Raw genomic sequence first — 23,872 nt, forward strand, 5'->3', positions numbered from 1 at the left:
CACCCATGACAATCAGTTAACCTCTTTCAAACAAGGTATGAAAAGGAAATAATAAAATGAAGGCAGTGCCGGTCTATCAATACATAGACAGTATTGACTTCTTCTGGATATACTTATCAGACAGTAATCTAAGTTCACTCTATTATCAAAATAATTTAAACCTCATGGTCAAACAGGAACATAAACTCTATTGATTTAGGAGCCCAATATCTTCTGGGATGTGTCACCAATTTATGTGCTGTGTCCCGCTGTGTTCACACCTGGGGTTGGATAGAGGTGAAAGATAATGTAAAAAGGCTTGTAAACAGGCAGCTCCCTGTAAGCTACTTGCCCCAGGAAGCTCTCAGTGTTAGCTATATATTTCATAAATTGTATGCAGAACGTTGTGCTTACAAATGTGCTATAGGAAGTCAGCCCTGGACAATTTAAGGCACTTATGAAACATGCATGTTTATACCACACTCAGGGTCATAGTATCTGGGTTTGAGATCAGAATGAAGTTGAAGCAAAGAAAGATTTAAAAGTTTGAGACCTTGGAACTTCCTAGGTGGCACAGTGGGTAAGAATCCGCCTGCCAATGCAGGGGACACGGGTTCGATCCCTGCCCCAGGAAGATACCACATGCCACGGAGCAACTAAGCACATGCGCCACGACTATTGAGCCCATGTGCCGCAACTACTGAAGCCCACGTGCCTAGAGCCTGTGGTCTGGAACAAGAGAGGCCACTGCAATGAGAAGCCTGCGCACCACAATGAAGAGTAACCCCCGCTCGCCGCAACTAGAGAAAGCCCGTGTGAAGCAATGAAGACCCAACACAACCAGTGAAATGAATAAAGTTAAGTTTATAAAAAAAAAAAAGTTTGAGACCTTGCAATCATAGGCAGCTAGTGTGCCATTTTCATTTAAAGAAGAAAAGAAGGGTCAACAATGAATACTGACATTCTGATACTGTAATGTGAAGCCACAGTGACATCTGGCCATGTATTTATTAAAAGGAATAAAGAATTTTCATTATGCTTATATTTTCAATTAAATGGAAGTGGATTCAGCCCAACTCTGAGATTTAGAAATGATGTCACTGATATTCACAGTTTGGAGCTGAACATTCATGGTGGAACCTGCTAAGACCACTGGTGACTTTTCCCAACAGTCCTGCTCTCAGGCACACACAGGGACCAGCAGCTGCATTAATACCATGGGCCCCTTAGCCCTCTCTTCATGACAGATTTCTCACTCTCATGGCAGAGGAACAGTACATAACTATTCACTTCACCTGAACCAGTGGTTTCTAATTTTTTTCAGGGCTTGAGACCTTCTTCTTTAAAGAAATATTAGGTAGAAGCTAAATACTGAAGACTTGGGTTGTCCCAGGGACTACTGCTGGAGCACAGCCCTGCTCTAAGGATAGATATTCTTTACCCAGAAAGGACGTGAAACTTACAATATGAATTTGGACTCAAATTTTAAAACAATTCTTGACATTGACTATGGATTTTTTTTTTAATATTCTTTTTTTTCAATCTTTTTTGGAGTATAATAGCTTTACACTGTTGTGCCAATTTCCGCTGTACAACACAGCGAATCAACTGTATTTATACATATATCCCCACATTCCCTCCCTCTCGAGCCTCTCTCGCGAGCATCCCTCCCCTCCTCCCTACCCACCGCTCTAGGTCATCACCCATCATCGAGTTGATCTCCCTGTGTTAGGCAGTTGCTTCCCACTAGCTATCTATTTTACATTTGGTAGTATATAAATTTAACTATGGATTTTAAAATATCATACCAATTGTCTAAGGTATGACTTAAAATAAATTTAATACTTGAATATGTGATGGCTATTAATTTATTTACTCTTTAATTCAACAACTATATTATCCACTGCCTATAAACCAGACCCTGTACTGAGAACTAGTTACATAACAGTAACTCAAACAGACATGGCCTCTGTTTTCAAGAAGCTCAAAGTGTAACGGCTATCATATATCAACTGAGATAAGTGTTATGACAAACAAAATCAAGTTAAAATGGAAAATCTGGAGTTTAATTTCTTCTTTAAATAAGCACTTCTTCATTAATTTCCCTTATGTTACTAACAAAAAAATTTTTCTTTGTTTTTCCCTTTCTTCTTTCCTTCTTTCTTTGGGAAAAAACAAACAAACAAAAAACAAAACAAAAACCACATGCCCTGGTTTGAAATATGATCTTGGACTAATCTAAAACCTATCAAGTATTTTTTCGGTCTAAGCACATTAACCACATTTCAATTCTCTTTGCAGATGGAACCACTGTTTTATCTGGTATTTTCTACTCTTCTTTCCTTTAAAGGTACAGAAATTATGTTGAAACTAAATTTCTCAAAGCTTATATAATACACATCTCCAAAATACTTTTGATATTAAGTAGGTGTGCAACCAAGCCATCCATGTGGCTTTTGAAAAGTCTGGAATAATTAAAAGAAAAAACTAATTTTCCCTTCTGCAGTGCAATTTTGAGAAAATTAAGTGATGGAGCAGAGAAAAACGATGTTTTCCTGAGCACCTGCTATGTAAAAGGTGTTGCACTATGATGATTATAGACATTCTCTCCATTAATTCTTACAATTAATTCTTTAAGTTAGCTTGTATGGTTTTCATTTTATAGAACTTGGCCTCTGACTTCACACCACACACAAAAATTAACACAAGATGGATTGTAGCTCTAAATGTAAGACCTAAACTATAAAACTTCTAGAAGAGAACACAAGAGGAAAACCTCTGTGACCTTCAGTTAGGCAAAGATTTCTTAAGTTATGACACCAAAAGGATGGTCCATGAAGAAAAAATTGATATACTGAGCTTCATTAAAACTTAAAACTATTGCTCCTCAAACACCTTTAAGGAAGTGAGGACAAGATACGAACTGGGAGAAAATATTTGTAAATTGTTATCTTACAAAGAATTTATATGTAGAATATTTTAAAAACGCAACTCAATTTAAAAAAATAATTGAAATATCTGAATAGGCTTTTCAACAAAGTGATGCATGAATAGCTAATAATCACTTGAAAAGATGCTCAAAATCATCAACCATCAGGGAAATAAAAATTAAAATCACATTGAGATACTACTACACACCCACTAGAACAGTTAGTATCCAAAAGACTGACAATACCAGGTGTTGGTAAGGATGTGGAGAAATTATACCCTCACACACTGCTGGTACAGCCACTCGGGAAAAGTTTGGCATATTCGTATAAAGCCAATCATGTATCTACCACATACCTCAGTAATCTCCCGCCTAGATATTTATCCCAGAGAAATGAAAATACATGTCCACACAAAGACTTGAAGGCAAATGTTCATAGAAGCATTATTTACAATACCCCCAAACTAGAAATAATCTAATCAACTGGATCTATAGCCCTCAACTGGCAAATGGATAAACAAAATATGTTGTACTCATACAATGAAATATTATTCAGACTGGGAGAAAAAATGCTAAATATCTGGCAAAAGACTTGTATCTAAAATACACAAAGAACTCCTACAAGTCACTAACCCAGCTAATGTCTCTTCCCTGATGCGACTTTCTTCAACCCTCTGGTCCATCATCATTGCTTCCATCTCTAAACTTGCTTTCAATAACCTTCATTAGGTATTTTTCTTGTGAAATCTTTCAGATTACCTCCTGGTTGGGCGAGGGGATGTAAGGGGCATCAGTGATGAAAATACAACACAAATGGGCTGAGATGGGACATGAATTCCCAAATCTGAAGTGGCCTCATGACAAGAGGTGGCTCTTCATCAACTTGGTCTCTACCACTGTAATGTCTCTGTGGTCACTGACCTGAAAATCCAGGAGGTTCCCAAGAGGTAAAACTGTCATTATACGCAGATGACATGATACTACTTATAGCAAACCCTAAAGACTAGACACAAAAACTACTAGAACTGATAAACAAATTCAGCTGAACAAATTTAACATATAGAAATTGGTTGCATGTCTTTACACTAACAGTGAAATATCAGAAAGGGACTGTAAAATTAATAATAATAATCCCTTTTAAAATAGCATAAAAAAAAACTTAAGAATAAACCTGGGCAAGGAGGTGAAACACTTAAATGCTGAGAATTACAAAATGTTAATAAAGAAAATTGAAGATGACTCAAAAAAATGGAAAGATATCCCATGCTTTTGGATTAGAAGACATACAGGTTGTCAACAGGCACATGAAAAGATGTAATTATTAGAGAAATGCAAATCAAAACTACGAGGTACCATCTCACAATAGTAAGAATGGCCATCATATAAAAATCTACAAATAACAAATGCTGGAGAGGGTGTAGAGAAAAGGGAACCCTCAGACACTGCTTGTGGGAATGTGAATTGGTACAGCCACTATGGAAAACAGTATGGAGGTTCTAAAAATAGAGCTGCCATGTGATCCAGCAATCCCACTCCTGGGCATATACCCAGACAAAACTCTAATTCAAAAAGATAAGTGCACCTCTATGTTCATAGCAGCACTATTCACAATAGCCAAGACATGGAAACAACCTAAATGTCCATTGACAGATGAATAGATAAAGAAGATGTGGTACATATATACAATGGAATACTACTCAGCCTTAAAAAGAATGAAATCATGCCACTTGCAGCAACATGGATGGACCTAGAGATTATCACACTGAGTGAAATAAGTCAGAAAGAGAAAGACAAATGCCAAATGATATCACTTGTATGTGGAATCTAAAATATGACACAAATTGGCAGTCGGGCACGCACGCGCGCCTCCCCTGGGGGAGGTCCCGGCGCCCGTCGCTACCAGGGCGTAATTGCCAGGGATGGGGGGGCCATACTGAGCCTCTGCCAGAGTTTTCTTCTGCAGTTAGATGGTCGTCTAACTTGGCAGCTCTGCCACAGGTGGGAAGCGGCTACCTTCATGAGGCAGAAAAAGTGTGTGTGTCACTGACTCGCAGGAACTGGAGATGCAACAATAAACAAATGAGAAGTGGTTGGCATGGAGATGCTATTCCAGTGGAGGAAGACTTGGCTATGGAGATGGCACTTTCCAAAGTTGGCCACATATTCTTCTAGAACGTTGCCTCTTCCTCATCAAAAGGTAGTGTCTAATACCCCTTCCATTCAGTCTACACAGACTGGTGACTCCCTTGTAACCAACAAAATGCAGCAGAAGTGATTGTGTGTGACTTCTGAGGCTAGATCATAAAAGGCAATGCAGGACTTCCTAGGTGGTGCAGTGGGTAAGAACCTGCCTGCCAATGCAAGGGACACGGGTTTGATCCCTGCCTCAGGAAGATACCACATGCCGCTAAGCAACTAAGCCCGTGCGCCACAACTATTGAGCCTGCGCTCTAGAGCCCGTGAGCCACAACTATTGAGCCCATGTGCTGCAACTACTGAAGCCCACGCGCCTAGGGCCCATGCTCTGCAACAAGAGAGGCCACTGCAATGAGAAGCCCGCGCACCACAACAAAGAGTAGCCCCTGCTCACCGCAACTAGAGAAAGCCTGTGTGCCGCAACTACTGAAGCCCACATGCCTAGAGCCTGTGCTCTGCAACAAGAGAAGCCACCACAATAAGAAGCCTGCATACCATGTACCACAATGAAGAGTAGCCCCTGCTCGTTGCAACTAGAGAAAGCCCGTGTGTAGCAACGAAGACCCAACCCAGCCAATAAATAAATAAATAAATAAATAAATAAATTTATTAAAAAAAAAAAAGAGAAAGAGAAAGAGTCCAACTCAAATAAAGGCTTCAATATTCCCTTAGTATACCCCAGGCTTCAAGGCAAAAAGCCACACAAGAATTACACAGAAGAGAATAAAATACCAGGGCCTGGTAAATAGCCACCCCCACCAACCTGAGACAGTTCATGAAACTTACGAAACTAGTATAAAGCCTCAGTGAAGAGCACACAATTTAGAGAGTTGAAGAATCAGATGAAAGCTGACCTTGGTTAGGAGCCCCTGCCCAGCAACTATGGGTTCAGTCCTCAGAGATATAACCAGACTCTATGCCTCTGAATGGCCTTGAGGGTCTTTGATTATTTTTTCTTAGTAAACTCCTAGCTAAAATAGTAATACTATTCCTTCTTGGTGGGTGGAGTCTATCTACTTATCAATTAAAATGTGTTTAAATACAGATTGTTTTTAATAGATTATCCAATGTAAATTATGCTCATGTAGTAATGTTTTGTAAGTATTGTACTCCTGTATGTGTTGTCTTCACTTTGAAGATATTTAAAATAGAAGAATTTGAACTACTAAATTAATATGTGATTTATTAGTATTATGGGCACTGAGTGCTTAAAAAAATTGTGACATTTGTGAGAATTACACATACTAAATCTATAAGCATAGTTAAGATGTCCAAGGAAATTGGATTACTTAAATGTAAAATGGTTAGAATTTGATCTATCAATTTACACATTATATAAACATTAATCAAGGAACAAATGAGTTTGTTCCAAATTTTTATGTAAAAAATTATCAGGTTTATAAATAAGAAAATTTGTTAGCTGAATTTGAAGGCTTAAAAAAGTAAATTTTAAACTGGATATTGATTAAAGTCAAAGTAATAACTTTTTTTTTACATATATAAAAGGCTTCCCAAGGATGTAAAAATCAGCAGGAATTTGGTGAAGTCCTTCACCTCACAGACTCTCAGCTCTCCAGTCAAGAAAGAGAAGCAAGGGAGCCCCTCTTGAGCAGTTAAATGCCACGTGGGCCATCCCCACAGACTATGAAGCCAGTCCCAGTCTCTGCAGCCTTCTCTGGCAAACTTCCACGGGTTCAGAAGAATCAGGGCTGGCGGGGGGTGAAGAGCCTCAGTCTGGAGAACACGTAACAGACGGTCTGGGATGGGGCGTGACTCCCACCTGACTTAAAAATCCAGGGTACCTCGCAATCTAGGAGCCAACAGGAATTCAGAAACACTTCCCAGGATCCTATAACATAAGACAGAGTTTCTTGGAAAAGTTTTTTCTTAGTTTCTCAAACCCCCTCAGATATTTTCTTTTGTATCCTGAATATGCAGTCAACCCTACACCTACACTTGCGAAGTGGGGCCTGGTGGGGGTGCTGAATTCTGAGCAGTTAGATACAAGGTCTCCCACCACAGGGACACGGAGTCACAGAGAGCAGACTTCCTGGAAAGGTGCCCCAATGCATGGAGGCAACAAGCAATGGAATGCAGGGGGCCGGCCTACATTCTGCAGGAGACTCTGTCATCCCTAATTTGGGAAACTCACACAAATCATAGGGTTTTTATGACTTGGCAAGTATTGCATCTGTGAAATGAGCATGAACTTACTTTGGAGCAGAATTCGTCACGAAAAGCCAATGAGATAACACTTTAAACATGCAGAAAAATACATGCATAAATGCAGAGAATTAGGTCCTTTATCATAAAGTCTAAAAGATGCCAGGACTGCTTTATAGCGAATGGAAACAATAAGCTGACTCAGTGAAATCTCACCTGTACAGATACCCGTTTAACCAACAAGTAGGAATAAAGTTCTATGGACACATCTTCTAACCCAATTTCATCAAGACCAGAAAAGGGCAGCATAAACTAGATGGGGGAGGAAAACGGAAAAAAAAAGTTCTATGGACTGAAGTTCATTACCTAAAAATTTGATTTTGTGCCTACCATGTATCAGGCATTTAGCTCATTTAGTCCTTTCAATAATCTCAGAAAATATAAATTTTTATCCCCTTTTTAGTGGGGGCAAAAACTGAGGCTTGAAAGTTTGAGCAACTTGCCTGTAACTGAGGAAAAAATTAGCTCTAAGAATTTCAGTTTGCACTGTACAGCCCACAGAAACTAAAGGCCATGACAATTCATCCCTAGAATCCTGAAGTGTATAGTTCTTGTGCTTTTTTTCACATTTCAACGGACGCTGAAAAATGTAGCAAGTCCTCATGGAAATTTCAGTGATGGACTCTTGCTGTCGGATTTCTAAATGGTCCTGTTTCTCTTCTCAGGCCCACTGGGGAATGTTAAGTGCTTGTCCTAAAACTATCCAGATCACACTGCACCATCCTCCTCCCTTGAAATGAGCTCCGAGTGCAGAGGAAAGGAAGTAGCCACCACTCTAGTGTCATCATGGGCACACCAGGGGGTCCCAGGTTTTAGCAAAGGCTAAAAGGGGGCCCTGGAATCGCCATGTTCAGTGAATTCTCTCCAGTGGGCAACTGTCATCCCCATCAGAATGGTAGGAGACAAAAAAATTCATCAGGAAGTGTGTCGCAGTTTCACAGACTGACAGATGGAGGCGTGTAGCAATACATCTTTTATTACTTCCCTTGACAGCTACAGATTGCATGCTGAGTTTAACTGGGCTGATACACACATTCTGCAGGTGTATTGTTGAGAGAAAAGATTTGGGACATTTTTCTGGCTATCATAGAAATAAAGTACCTAGGTCTGGAAAGAAATTTTCTGGCAGTCCAAAGAATGTTTCTCTCTACATCTCCGAACACTCTCTCTAGTCACATAACCCTAACAAAGGCATTTCAATGCCCAGCAAATTTATTTTCAAACATGGACAGGCCAGCCTGCATTAAAGGTTTCTCTTCTATTGGGACCATAAAGTGATCGTAATCAGTGATTCTATATATAAGAGAATGTATTTCTTTACTAAAGCATCAGGCTTCATAAAGGACTATATTTATGCTACATGTAAATAAACAGTTTGGGATAATTAAACTTGATATTCTAGATTTTATTTTCATAGTTAAAAAACTGAAATCTTATTGTACCCTTACAGCAGTGCTAGTCAGCAATTACCAGCACCTCAGAGAAGCTAGTTCTCCACTAGCCAGTCACACTGATGTCATGCTGTATCTGACAAAAGGGCCTTCCCAAGCAGCACTCTCGCCCGATAAGCACATCATGCGGATTATGGAGTGTTCAGACAAACAGAAGAAAAAATCATTTTCTTCCCCCCGTTTCAGACGGCGCAGGTATATCATCTGATGAACGCAAGATTTCTTAGAGGAATATGGCATACGTTTAATATTTCCACCCAAATAATTATTCTGCCACGATCTGCAAGACGCTCAGATAGAAACAGACCTGGTCACATTTTTCTTATGTCCTGATGAAAATCCTCATTACCATACCGAGCAGGGTTCCCACCTCCCAGAAGACAGTTCTGATGTCGATGGGTATGAAAAGTGAAAGTGGACGATCATAAGAAGTAACCCACATGGGCTGAAAAACGGGGATATAAATGTATTTACATTATATCACATATCGGAATAAATATAATTTTTATGTGAGTATATTCATAATGTACACATACGTTGTGTTTTGAAATATAACATCAATTCCCCATATCAAACTGAAGGCTAGCTGACATACTACGAGGGCATTTAATCATGGAGCTTTCATTAATTTCGGTGGGAAACACAGACCCCAATCAATCCCTGATAATCGTTTACATTTTAAAAGCTTGCTTTATAAAATCCACGACTTTGCCTTTTGGGAACCTGGATGGAGACCAGGACACAGCACACAGCGAATGGAGTGGATCCACAGAGTGCTGCAAGCCGACCAGCACAGCGTGGCTGCTTCACAGAAGGGGAAATTACATTCTGCCTTGGAGTCAGAGCTGCTGGCGCCGCAAGGCAAGCAGTCTCCTAAAATGCCCCAGGACAATATATTTGGGATGGTTAATTTTGTGCGCAACTTGACAGGGCCACAGGTGGCCAGATATTTGGCATTTGGTCAAACATTGTTCGGGGTGAGTCTCTGAGGGTGCTGTAGTCTTTGAATTGACAGACAAAGCAGACCAGCCTCCCTAGGACCCATCCAATCAAATGAAGGTCTGAAGAGAACAAAAAGGCTAACCCTTTCCCAAATAAGGAAGAATTCCTCTTGCCTGACTGGTTTTGAGTTGCGGACTCAGTTTTTTCCTGACTTTGGACTTGAAGCTCTTCCTGGGTCTTGAGCCTGCTGGCCCTTTGACTAGAATTACACCATCTGCTCTCCTATCTGCAGTCTGCTGACTACAATCTAGGGACTTCTCAGCTTCCAAAATCACATGAGCCAATTCCTTACAATAAATCACACATATTACATATATGTACTTGTAATATATTAAATACACACACACATACGTACACACACACTCCTCTTATTGGTTCTATTTCTCCAGAGAAAGCTAATATGATATTGTACGGAAAAATAAAACCTTCTCTATAGACCCACCGAAGAAGGAAAGCTGGGGATGTCTCATTCAGCACCAAGAGAACAAAGAGGGAGAGGCCACAGCAGCCAACAAACGGTGACATTATTAGAAAGTATGTGAAATTTGAAAATACAACATGACAAATATTCCTATTTGGTTGGTGTAAGAGGCCTGGAACGAGTAACCAAAACTGTACCAGACGGGAAAGGGTGGTGGAGAATATCAAGGGAGGAAAGGCGGGATGAAAGGGAGAAGACCTGGTCAAAGACAATTACAATTTTTTCCCCTGAAAAAAGTATCATTCATGCAAATTCATACAGATGCCCCTTTCCGATATATGTTAACTTAGGCCACGGTGAGTACCGCCTCTCTCCAAGGCTAGAACTGTGGCCACACACAAGTACATGCACACACACACACACGTACACACAAACACCCCACTGCTAAACCTCAAATCCCTATCACACGTGCTAAGTCACAGCTAATCAAGCTGTAAAGAATTTTTGCTTTTTCATTCTTATTGATTTAAATGCCAAGGTGTTTCTGAACAATCTTATAAATTTTAGAGCCCTGTTCTCACAATACCCACAAATACCTCAAACCAAACTGGTTTGGGTTCACAGAGAGTGGGAACCAAAGGTATCAAAGGAAAGCCGTGGATTCAAAAACCTCCCGGGATCACAGCCACTCTCCCAAGGCACATGTTGAAGACATTCCAGTTATTTGATTTGATCTGTTTCAAAAATCCTTCTGCTGAAAGTGCTTTTCATGCAAAACATCCTGCTCAAAAGCAAGTCCCTGAGACACACACACAGACCAGCACGCGTGTTTCCCGTTCCAGACCATGGTTAAGAAACTCAGTAAAAGTCAGCATCTTTTTCTTCTGTGATTTTTGTTACTCCCACATGAAACATGCACAGATGTTTCACAGATGTCATTGTCAGGTCAGATTAATAAAAGCCATATCTGCCAGCTAAGCAGAAAGAAAAAGAAGTAATAGAGGGATTCAAATATACAAACACCTGTAACAGAAAAAAACAGGTGAATTCCACATTTTACGTTTCTGACCACATACATCTTCCACTTAGTTAAAAGAATTTTGGAAGATGAGTCTAAGTTCATCTACTAGTTAGAGTAATGACGGCTAAGAAAGCTCCTAGAAAACAATACTCCTTTGTGGTGGGAAAACAGAACACCTGAACCAAATATTAAATGAAAGAAGTTACTTCAAGAGCCGAAATAAAGACTCCTAAGAGGTTCAGCTGCTTAGTTATACAAAAAAGTAAACTGGGGGGCAGGCACCCAGGACCTCACGCACCACGATATCCTCGGGGAATGTGTCTCTGCTGAAGGAGCCGTCATCAAACACAACCTCATAGAAGGTCTGCGCCGTCACAGCCATCACCCTGCAGCTGTAGTACCGGGTGTTCCGATGCTTCGTGATGACCGTCTGCCCCACGGAGATGCCCTTCTCACCAGCCTTGGATTTCTAAGGGAGGGGCAAAGAAAGAGGAAAGAAAGGAAACAGGAGAAAGGATAGAAAATAAAAGAAATATTTATTTAGAAAACAATCATTGGTGTGGTCATGATATACAAATTTAATTTTTAAACCTTTTATTGGGAAATAAGTTCAAACTTAGAAGTTGCAAGATTATGAATAATACAAAAACATACGTATACCCTTTGACCCTTTTACGCACTCAGCTGTTGTTATTTATGGCTATTGTTAACATTTTCCCATTTCCCTTTCTGCATATTCTCCGTCTCACATATGTGTATATTTAAGTGTACACATAAAGGCGTGTGTGTGTATGCCCTAAACCATTTGACAATAAGCCACATGTATCACGGGCTTTAACACCTAAATACATCAGTGTGTATTTTCTAAAAATAGCAGTTTTCCTTTACATAACCACAGTACAGTTACTAACTTCAGTACATTTAACACGGATGCCATACTTGAATCGACCACGCACATTCCCGTTTTGTTAAGTGAGCCAATAATGATCTTTATGCCCCCACGCTTTATGTACATCCTTTATGTACAGGATCCAGTCTTGAGTCAGGTACTGCATTTAGCTGCCAAGTCTCTTTGAGCTCCTTTAATCGGGAACATTTCCACAGCCTTTCTTTGTCTTTTATGATCATGATACTTTTGAAGGGTACGGCTCTCCCTCCCCCTGCTTTTTCAATAGGGCATCTGTCTGATGTTTCCTCATGATTAGATTCAGGTTACACACTCCTGGCCAGAACACCACAAAGACAATGCTGCATTCTTCTCAGGGTATTACATCTGGAGGCACATGTTTATCTGCCTTTCAATGGTGATATTAATTTTGATCCTGATCAAAGGGTAGTCCAATCTCTCCATTTTATAATTACTGTTTTTCTCTTCCAACTAATAAGCAATCTATGGGAGAGACTTTTAACACCATGCAAATATCCTGTTCCTCCACATTTCTGCTTAGATTTAGCATCCATTGATAAGTCTTGCTTGATCCAGTTTTACTATGATGGTGACGATATGCTGATTTTTCCTGCTCCAGCACTCCCTCCACATTTACTAGTTGGCACCTGGCAGTTACTAAACAAAAACCACCTACTTTCCCCACATCCATTCATCCATCCATCCATCCATCCATCCATCCATCCATCCATCCATCCATCATCAGCATGGAAACATTAATTCCTCCTTCCCAACTGTTTAAAATTCATACTATAATTAATTATTTTGGTACTCAGATTATCCCAGATTTGGCCAATAGAAGCCTCTTCAATCTGTTTCCTGTGTCCCTTAAGACGTCTTTTTATTTTTTAACAGTTCCTTACCTTCTGGCCTAACAAGATGTCTCAAGACCATCTTGTCTCAGTCCTGGAATTAACATTTCCCTGAGGAGTATGGTTCATTTTAGAGGGCAGTAATATTAGAGAATAAGATCCAGGTGCTTAGGTGTGCTTATTACTACAAGGGCATCTTTTGCTTCTTTACCCTTTCAGAAGACAGAGCAAAGAAACATATGCACGTAGATGTGTGTAGATACTATCATACATACAGGTATACATGTACACATGTATAATCATGGAAAACCATGGACTAGGTCACACTATGGAAGCAGAAGACTTGAGGATAAACGTTTCAGGGAAATGCCTGGCAGAGTGCCGGGCTCATAATAACTACTCCAGAAATGTTAGTTTGCTGAACTTGGGGCTTTCTGTTTGCTTGCTTGCTTGCTTTGTTCTATTTTTCAGAATAAGGCTGCTGCTCCCCTGTCAGGAACTCATACAAACCCCACTCCTGCCAGGTGGAGTGGGTAGTCAACATCTCACGAGGAAGTCTGCTCTCAAGCACTCGGCCCCTTTTACTCCCCAACTCCCCGTCTCATTCATCAACATGATTCTTTTGATGCCACAAGCTCTGACCCACGGCGGGGCCCTGAATCAAGCACTGGGGAAGCTCTAGGACCTTTGCTAAACAGGCCGGCCCTGGAAGGCACACTCTCATAATCCCCAAGATAACAACATTAGTCTGACATGCCATCCATAACCTACAGAAAGCCAGGATTCAGTAAACCCCAGTGTTTTCTGGTAGGGGTATTTATAACATTACTGGGAAATAAAGTGTCAACAATTCAGAATCTTGGTTTAATTAGAGGCTTTACTTCTTTTTTCCCTGAATTTCAAAAAAGGCTAAAACACTTTGTAGGAAACAGATAAAGTGCTATGCTTAATCTTTTCCTTCTGGAAACCAAGGAAGAAATGCCCAGAGAGTCACTGATTCACTAATTCCTCCAACAGTCACGTGTTGCCAGCCAGCGGACACCAAGCACCTCGCCTGGTGCTGGGGACTCGAACAAAAGCACTGAGGCTTGATTCCTGTTCCCTGAACAGGCCCGCACAGGTACGTGCCCTGAAGTCATCCTGCAGGTGGCATGACTCAAGCCTGACGGTGTTTCAGCAGGTCACTGATAGCATGTCTTCACACTCGCAGGCAGAACTAGGGCAGGAGGACATGGAGCGCCAGGTCACGGGCAGGAACAGGAAATGGCCCATGCTGTTCTGGGAACTGCAAGCAATCTGCCCTGCCGTTGTGAAGGGAAGGCAAGCAGGGAGGAAGGAGAAGGCTTTAGAAACGGCCTGGGGCCCAGAGGTCAGGCTGTGGGGGAAGAGGGGAGTAGGGCAGTTCTTACACCATCCTACAGAGTCTATGTGTCACCCTGTGAGCCTAAGGAAGCCACTGTGAGCATTAAGCATGGAAGAGAAGTGATCCAGGTCTGCGTGGCTTTGGGGGGAGAAGGGACATCTCCAGGTGGGAGGTGAGGGCCTGGAGCACAGAACTACAGACAAAGATGCTCCTGATCTGGACAGAAGGCCACTCTCTCCCAACCGTGTTCCTCAGAGTGCCCTCCTTGTAGAGTGAGCTCTGCTGTCTAGTTTCTCACATGCCCCTAACAAAACAAAAGGATATTTTCCCCCTTGAAATCATTCCCTACTGATTGCTAGGTTGGTTGAGAAATTTTTCTGTGCTTTTAGGTGTAGTTAGGTGTAAACATTTTGACAAAGGGACAAGAGCAAGAAGCCTGTAGTGATTTAAATGCATTATGACCGAGGTAGAAATCCTGAACAGCTAGGCCACAGTACCTTACATATGCCAAAATAATTCCCTAGTTTCCCACTTCATTCCTCTGCCCAACCCCTTTAAATATCTCTAACCTTTCAAAGTAAGAGAACAAATCAGGTGTAATAATAAATTCGAGTGAAGGCACAGTCTGCAGAGTTCTGTACTCCAAAACTGGGCCCATGCCTGCTGTTTAAGATTGTACGGGTTACAACTGACTCTAGGAGGCAAAGCTCACAACCTGTGTGGCTGAACACAGGCCCCCTGAGTGACCTGGATTAGGGCCAAGAAGGGCTTCACGTTGGCAGCGTATTTTTGCAAGAGCTGTCCCTCTTTGTCAAACTGCCTTGAAAACACTCAAAGTCAAAATTGCTTGTACTGTATTTTACTATGATATTAGTTTCTTTGTGCATATTTTATTAAAATTGGAATTCACCCTCTAAGGAAACAATGTTTTAGATTTGAATTGTAAGCTCAGCTTCTTCCTAGCTGTGTGATCTTGGGGACATTACATAACCTTCATCAGCCTCAGTTTGCTCATCTGTAGAAGGGACAATAACACTCACATTAAAGTTTTGCCATATGATGAAGTACATAAAAAGCCTAGACTCACAGGCAGTTGGTTCTCAGAAACCGTTAACTGCTTTTGTTTTAAGAAGTGGAGAACATACGTGAGACCCCAGCCCTAGGTTAATAAACTACTCTTCCCTCCGTACCCCAGTAACTGGCATATACGACTGTGCAGCACCCTGGTTTCACAGGACAAGGCTCAATCCAGCTCTGAGTAATCACTGCCCTGCTCTTTACCTCATCCCCTTCTGACTCTAAATTCTTGTCAAACAGGGGCACATAGCTATGATCCTTAGAAAGGAAGGCATCAATAACGGGGTCTCCTCCCTCCACCGTCAAGGCTCTGAAAGCCTTTGTTTACAACTCTCAAGGCTCTGGTCAAATGTCATTTTCACTAACTATCCCTCCTGTAACAGGGCAAAAGCCACGGTCAGTGCCAGGACCTATTTGTCTTTTTATCCATGGCACCCAGGACAGTGCATACAACACTGTTGCTGCCGGATGAACAATGAATGAATGAATAGAAAAATGAACGAACAGGAAAAAAACTAAAGAAATGAACTGTGAGGACTGGTACAGGCGTAGTTTTTAAATGGGAGAGGTTTGATTCCAATTATCTACTGTCCAGAAAAGGGCAAAAAGATACAAAGGGGAGTTTTAGGAAGAAGTTGCTCTTTCTTAGGTGGGTAGGCATGGATGTGGATAGGGGGAGGAAATAAAGGTTTGCGGTGAAATTCACATGGTCTGGGAAGTGGAAGTAGCCAGTCAAAGGAAAAGAAAAGTGATCAAGACTTGACAGAGAAAAGGATGACTCTAGACCACAACCATTTTCTTCCTGCTAGGACATGAAATTTATGCAAACTGGCTGGTTGGAAAGATGGCCAATACACAAATTAAATATACAGCCTTCATCTAAATAAAAATTTTCATAAGCCTGAAGCATGACCATTTCATGGGGAGTACTAAAGAAAACAGAATTTTTTCATAATGCTATTTGGATATGATTTCTGACTTATTTTTGCAGGAAAAATTTATGGACAAGTATATCCCTTAACTGATTATACATCCTCAAAAAAATTTCCTGTCAGAAAAGCCTAAGAATCTATTGATGTTAAGAATGTCATTTCTGATCAGAGGAAATGGACGTTATGCAAGGGGCTCCATCAGATTACAGAAATGGCTATTATTTTTGAAGATCAGTGCACAGGCTAAGGCTGTGAAAGTCAAATTTTCTTTAACGTGCACTAAACAGGAATCAACAAACTGGTTTAAGAAAAAACATGACTTCTTTTAAAGAAAAGCTACAATCAGTTCAAAATTCTGGGGATGAGAAAAGAAAATGTTAACTAAGAAAATGTTACAGACATTTCACAAAAGCATCAAAGAGTCCCTGGTACACATAACACAGATACGTTACCAGCACATGTCCATACACAGGCGTTAATTAAACTCTCCCAGTAACTCTGTGAAGTAGTTGTTACTGTCATTAAACAGATGAAGTTACTGAGGTACAAGGTCGAGTGACTTCTCCAAGATCTCAGAGCTGGTGAGAGGCTGAAGTGGGGCCCAGAAGCAGGTGCTCTCCCACCACCAGTGCCTTGGTATCATCAACCAGGAGAACACATGTGGAAAGCAATCAGAAGAGAAAGAAAACCAACTAGGAAGTGAGAATAATGGAATTCAAGCTGGTGCCTAAGGAAGCTACATTTCTTTCTTTTCTAACTGACTTATTATTGAGCACCTCCTCTGTTCTACATACCTTTTGAGGCACTTCATTTAATCTCCCCACTTATAATCACAGAATTGATTTAGCAGCTTAGATTTGGAGCCTATCTGAAGGTGAAAAATGCAGAATGTATAACTGCATATGCCCTCAGTTTTCCTATGCATACACACATGACACACACACACACTGCAGTAAATTGCAAAAAATGCTCACAAACTTTCACTGTTTCCACATTCTTTGAAATGTGACTTTGCAGCTCCTCCCATCAAGGGCTGCAGTCTATTTCCCCAAACCTCGAATCTGAGCTAGCCTTGTGCCTTAGCCTGCTTTGGCCAAAAGAATACAGCAAAAGTAATGGTGTGTAAATTCAAAGCCTCTTGCACACTTCTGCTGTCTCCCTAGGGGCCCCAGATTTTGTCATGTGAACAGACTCAAGTTATCCTGCTGGCAGATGAGAGACCACATTGACCAGAGCTGAGGCCCTAGACATATGAGAGAATCCAGCCAACAGAAAGCAAGCTGTTCTGCAGCTGACCACAGATGAATGAGGCAACCAGCCTGAAATGGAAGAACCACCCAGCTGAACCCAGCCTTAACTGATGACCTGCAGAATCAGCAGCTGAAGAGTTGTCACTGTTTTATGATGGTTTGTCACAAATACACAGCTAAGAAAAAAGAATACAGTGACCCATGAACAACTTGGGGGTCAGAGGTGCCAACCCCCAACCCTTGTGCAGTTCAAACCCCGCATGTAACTTCATAGTTAGCACTCCGTATCCGTGGATTCAACCAATTAAGGACTGTATACGTCAGTATGTGTTTATGGAAAAAAATCCATGTGTAACCCATGAAGCTTAAATCCATGCTGTTCAAGGGTCAGATGTACTAAGAAAATAATATACTAAACTGTTAACTATTTATAACTCTAGGTAATTGGATTTTATCTGTTTGATTCTTTGTGTACTTCTCTGTACTTTCGATTATATACAGTTGGCCCTTGAACAACACAGGGGTTAGGGGCACCCACCCCCTGCACAGTCAAAAATCTGCATACTGCTATCTCTGCCTCAAAAACAAAGGAATTAAATGACTCAACCAAGGGCAGGACGCTGAAACAGTCTGGACAGAATCAGGACTCTTCTGATGCCACATGCTGTGATCTCTAATCAAATACAAACTTTTCTCCACACTTAAAGATCTATAAAATGAAAATACAGGTACGATATTTATTGGAAAAAATCAACGTATAAGGGGATCCACACAGTTCAAACCCATGTTGTTCAAGAGTCAACTGTATTTCTTTAATAATTATCCCAGCCTCATGATCATCTGAATCAGGCCTAAGGGAGCTAGGGAGTACATACACACATGTGCCCAAAAGGCCACTGCGAATGGAACGTTTGCTGACATGAACCCTTGGTTAACTTGTGAGCCTGTGGATCCCTACTCAGGATAATGTTTTTAAATGCATAAAAAAAAACATAAGATTATCCTCCCCCCATAAGAAATAAAAACATCAAATTGTACTCTTTAAATATATGCAGTTTATTGTATGTCAATTCTATCTCAATAAAAGTTTTTAAAAAAATTATCCTCCCCGCAAAAAGATTATAATAATACTGAAATAATACTGAAAAACACATTTGTTTTATAATATCTATACTTCTTTAATAGTGTATTAAATACACCTAGTGGCAGGTCTAACAACTATTAACACCCTAATTTCAACATTACAATGGGCATAAGTAATATTTTGAGATCTCTGTTACAATGTTAATGTGATTCCTACTGTGGACCAAGTCACAGAAACTGCTAATGCCACCTCTGCCTATGCTCAAAACTGACAGAATTATTAAATTCTAGTTAGAATTTAGAAAGAAAATTGCAATTTTTTTCCCTCATGCTCTAACAGACAAATTTTTCTTGATACTAAATTGTTGAAAATATTTTATCACCAGGAATATTTAAAGGCACAGCACTCAACCTTTTAACAACAGCCTTATAAAAATCATAACAATGCTATTTCTATATGGTGCTTGTATATACTATCAATAAATGGACATAGTAATGACAGGGAACTCAATGAAAGCATCTCTGTGAAGGGTGAAGTTATGGATACTAAAATGGGTAATTTGGGGGTAACCTAAACTGAAACAGGAATCTAACTTAAGTACTGAGATTGGAATAGGTACTGCATTCTCAAATATCATTTCTCCCCAGTGAGTTTTTGACAGAGAGCAGAGAGCAGTGTGTTCAAATGTGATTTCTAAAGTGAGGGCTCAGAGAGGAGTCCTGTTTGGTAGAGGAAGGACGATTTCTATGCTTTGCAAGATCGGACCTGGGAAGGCTGATGTGCATGCACGCCCTGAAGGAGGGTCACCCACCATCTGATGAGATGAGTCATGGGCAGAGATGTCATCTTAGGAAAATCCCTGAGTGGGTTCTCCATCTCTATAATGATGTTAATAAAAGGTGCAAAACCAAATATGATAGTATAGGTAGAGGCTCACAGGTACATCCATCATTCATTCAGCAAGGGTGGAGAGTTGAAGGAAAAAGCTAAGCGACTACTCCAATGAACAAGATATACATTTCCATGTAGATCCAATAACCCTTTAACCTCCTCAACTTTATTATTTCTCCCTAATTTCTATGAATTAACAACCTGTGAGATGTTATTATTATTATATTTTTCAAGGTAATCCATTTTATAAAAAGTCCTAAAGGTATCAGAGTAAATAAATTAATACAAACTATTATTCTTTTACCAAACTTATGCAGCAAAAATCACTCATCTAAATTTGCCTTGCAATAATGAAAGCTTTCTTTGTAAAATTACAAAAGCTAGGTAAAAATATTTTACCCACAAAAACCTAAATCACCGGGGCTTCATGAAGAAATAATTGCTCTTACAGAACAAATGCACATGCAGGCTCATGAAAATGTCACAAGTATTTAATTTTCGACATGTCTGTTCACATGTACTTTATTCCTCGTGGGTTTTTAAGTACAAACATATAATACAGTGGGAAATGGTGGCACACAGTTTCCCAGCAGATTTAAGGTCTTATTCTATTTAATACCTGTAGAAGTATAACAGGCTGCAGAAGATATTGAGAAAAAACAATGAATTCTTTTCCATCTGAGTCATTAGCTCACCTCAGAGGTGGTGGTCTTATTCAGGAACTAAGTGAAGGGGACTGGGATGGGAGAACCATCTTCAGATGCTTTACTGTGTTAATGCAGGAAACTCTCAACAGGTAAGGTGCCACCTGCTTTCTATTCTGAATCATTTCAGCAAGGTACTTCATAAACAGCAGAGAGGAAAGTTCCCATCAGTTGGACTGGTGGAGCTGGAGAAGAGCATCCACTGCTGAGATGGAATCTGATGTGAGCTCTTGCTAACTTACTTCCAATCTCATTAGCTGCTAGACAACATGTGAGTCCCTGGATGCCTGGCACCAGAAGCTCTGCCTTGGAATTTTATATTTCAGGTGCTCTTTAGGCTTCTTGGGTAGTAACAGTAAAATGCGGGGGAGTGGGGGGGGCGGGCGGAGAGAAGTGGAGTAGACCTATAGATTCAACAAAATCTCAATCATTCATAGCAGGCTGTGTGTTAAAAAATCAACAAGCCGATTTTAAAATTTATGTGAAAATACAAAGAACCTAAAATACACACACAACGTTAGAATGAATTACAATTTAGGGGAAATGAGGATGGAACGCATTCATTCATTTATAAGGTAATGCAATTTTTAAATATTACCTCAAATGGGACATTTTCAACAGAGAGAAGCAAGGGACATGGGCCATTACTATATGGTAATCCTACCTATAAGGATTTTTGAATTTCAATTACAGTGGGTGAATGGGTTAAAAATAGCTAAAATAAATGCAAAGATTTTCTTAACAAGGTGGCCCAAAGCAAAAGAGACTAATTAAAGGGCTTAACAGTTTTTGTGTTACCAAGAAAGAAGTCCAGGTAAATCACGAAACCATGTAAACTAATTCCAGCCATGGTCTCAAATTGGAAAAGTGAAGCCAAATCAGCATCATCTAAATGACACACCATGTGCTCTGACTTTGAAGAAATGGAAGTGCTGTAATTGTAATGACTGCTGAACCTCTCTGAAGTTCCAGTTCATCATCTGTAAAATGGATACAATTGGAACACCTGCAACAGAGGGTTAACTGTGTGGGCCAAATGAGACAATGTATTACTTACAAAAGCCTTCAATAAACTACAAAAAGGAACTAAACCAATATTAGCTATTATTAATTTTATTTATCACCTACCTTGATATGCTGCTCTCAACAAAAGGGGGCAGTCACCTTGAACAGGAGATAAAGTCAGAGTGGGACAGACAATTCTGATTCCATAAAGGCACACTACTTATATGAGCATCAGAGAGGAAGTGGGACGGAGAGGGAGAGAGAGGCGGGGGGAGGGAGAGAGAGAGAGAGAGAGTAAGAATGATCAAGCGCTGGCTTCCTAAGCTTCAAAATTTCAGGAGAAACAGCCAAAGGAGCAGTGGAAGAGAATTCAGCTAAAAGCTTTCTACCGCCCATCACAACAGCAGCAGAAGTAGTGGAGATTCTGCCTCGCTGGCTCACCAATGTTAATCAAAGGGGACAAATCCACAGAGACTTTAACATCCACTATTAATCAAGCAAGCTAATATCCATCTGTCAGTCTATCAAGAGTTAATTAAGTGCATCTATGCGCCCAGCACTGTGCTTGAAAAAGAGGTGTGTGGGGTTCCAGTGGAGGAGGAAGGGCAGGGGAAGGGACTGGGAGGCTCTGGAGCCTCAAGCCGCTCCTTCCCAGCCCGCGCCTTCCTGGCTCTCCTGTTCCCTCCAATAACACCTAAGGTTAATCTCTCTGGTCCCTGCAGCCTCAGGGAAAGCAACTTCTTCGCATCTATTAAGGATGCTCTTCTTTTCTCCAAATACACGATAAAGATACATGACAACAGATTTTAAGGTGCAGTTAAAAGTTGTTTTACAATAAGGGTTTGCAAATTTTTAATTTTCTTCTATTTCCTAAGAAATATATGGGAAAAGGGGGACAAATTTAACTAAAAGGCCTACCTAATACTCGAAGAGAGATAAACAAAATGGAAAATAACTCATGAGCGTATCCAAAGCCCACAAAGAAGAGGATTTCCTCCTCTCCCTCCCTACTGCCCCAAGAAAAAGCTTCTGAGTGCCAGGTCAGCTGAGTAATGGCTGAAAAAAAATTAAAAGAAGGTTTTATTGAAAAATGTAGAAAAAAGGAATTCCTTATGTTTCTTCAGATACTCTCTATAATTTAACCAATCCACTATCCTCCGTGTGGGATAAGAAGACAGGCAGGATGCATGAAATCTCATGGTGAAAACAAGCCAACTTCAGATAAGGAATGGTCAAGAAACCATCCCTTTCACCTGGAAAGGAAAGGCGTATTGATTTGCATGTGAGAACTCTGTCAGAGCCCAAGATGGCTACCAACACTCTGTGGAAGGGTGGGATGAAGGAGTTGGGGTAGCCCCAGGCTGACTGGCTTCCTGCCAAGAGATCTTTTTTGTTTTGTTTTGTTTTTTATTTTTTTACTGGTATATAATTGCTTTACACTCTTGTAGTAGTTTTTGAGGTACACCAAACTCCATCAGCTGTATTTATTCACATATCCCCATACTCCCTCCCTCCCATGACTCCCCCCCACCCTCCCCATCCTGGCCCTCTAAGGCATCACCCATCATCAAGCTGATCTCCCTTTGTTATATAGCAACCTCCCACTGGCTATCTATTTTACAGTTGGTAACATATATATGTCTATGCTACTCTCTCACTTCGTCCCAGCTTCCCCTTCACCCCCCACCCCCGCAACCTCATGTCCTCCAGTCCATTCTCTGCATCGGCATCCTTATTCTTGTTTTGTCACTGGGTTCATCAGTATCATTTTTTCTTTTTTTTAGATTCCATATAAGTTAGCATACAGTATCTCTCTTTCTCTTTCTGGCTTCACTCTGTATGACAGACTCTAGGTCTATCCACCTCATTACATATAGCTCCATCTCATCCCTTTTTATGGATGAGTAATATTCCATTGTATACATATGACACATCTTCTTTATCCATTCATTTGTTGATGGGCATTTAGGTTGCTGGCTACTGTAAACAGTGCTGCAATAAACATTATGGTACATGTTTCTTTTGGGATTATGGTTTTCTCTGGGTATATGCCCAGGAGTGGAATTACTGGATCATATGGTAGTTCTATTTTTAGTTATTTAAGGAACTTCCAAATTGTTTTCCATGGTGGCTGTACCAACTTACATTCCCACCAACAGTGCAGGAGAGGTCCCTTTTTTCCACACCCTCTCCAGCATTTCTTGTTTCTAGATTTTGTGATGATGGCCATTCTGACCAGTGTGAGGTGATACCTCATTGTGGCTTTGACTTGCATTTCTCTGATGATGAGTGATGTTGAGCATCTTTTCATGTGTTTGTTGGCCATCTGTATGTCTTCTTTGGAGAAATGTCTATTTAAGTCTTCCACCCATTTGTGGACTGGGTTATTTGCTTTTTTGGTAGTAAGCTTCATGAGCTGCTTGTATATTTTGGAGGTTAATCCTTTGTCCGTTGTTTCATAGGCAACTATTTTTTCCCATTCTGAGGGTTGCCTTTTAGTCTTGTTTATGGTTTCTTTCACTGTGCAAAAGCTTTTAAGTTTCATGAGGTGCCATTTGTTTATGTTTGATTTTATTTCCATGATTC

General features: G+C 40.5%; 1 protein-coding gene across 8 annotated transcripts in view; it reads right to left on the reverse strand.

The window, feature by feature from the left end:
* The window catches only part of KDM4C (lysine demethylase 4C), a 414,703-nt gene that overhangs the window by 53,722 nt on the left and 337,109 nt on the right, over window positions 1-23,872 (reverse strand). For all 8 annotated transcript variants that reach the window (XM_057720401.1, XM_057720400.1, XM_057720403.1 and 5 more), the window contains one exon: window positions 11,521-11,691. In XM_057720401.1, coding sequence (XP_057576384.1) covers window positions 11,521-11,691 — 171 coding nt within the window. The remainder of the gene's footprint in view (window positions 1-11,520; window positions 11,692-23,872) is intronic.

Source organism: Hippopotamus amphibius, chromosome 2, assembly GCF_030028045.1.
Source record: "Hippopotamus amphibius kiboko isolate mHipAmp2 chromosome 2, mHipAmp2.hap2, whole genome shotgun sequence".
Classification (NCBI taxonomy): domain Eukaryota; kingdom Metazoa; phylum Chordata; class Mammalia; order Artiodactyla; family Hippopotamidae; genus Hippopotamus; species Hippopotamus amphibius.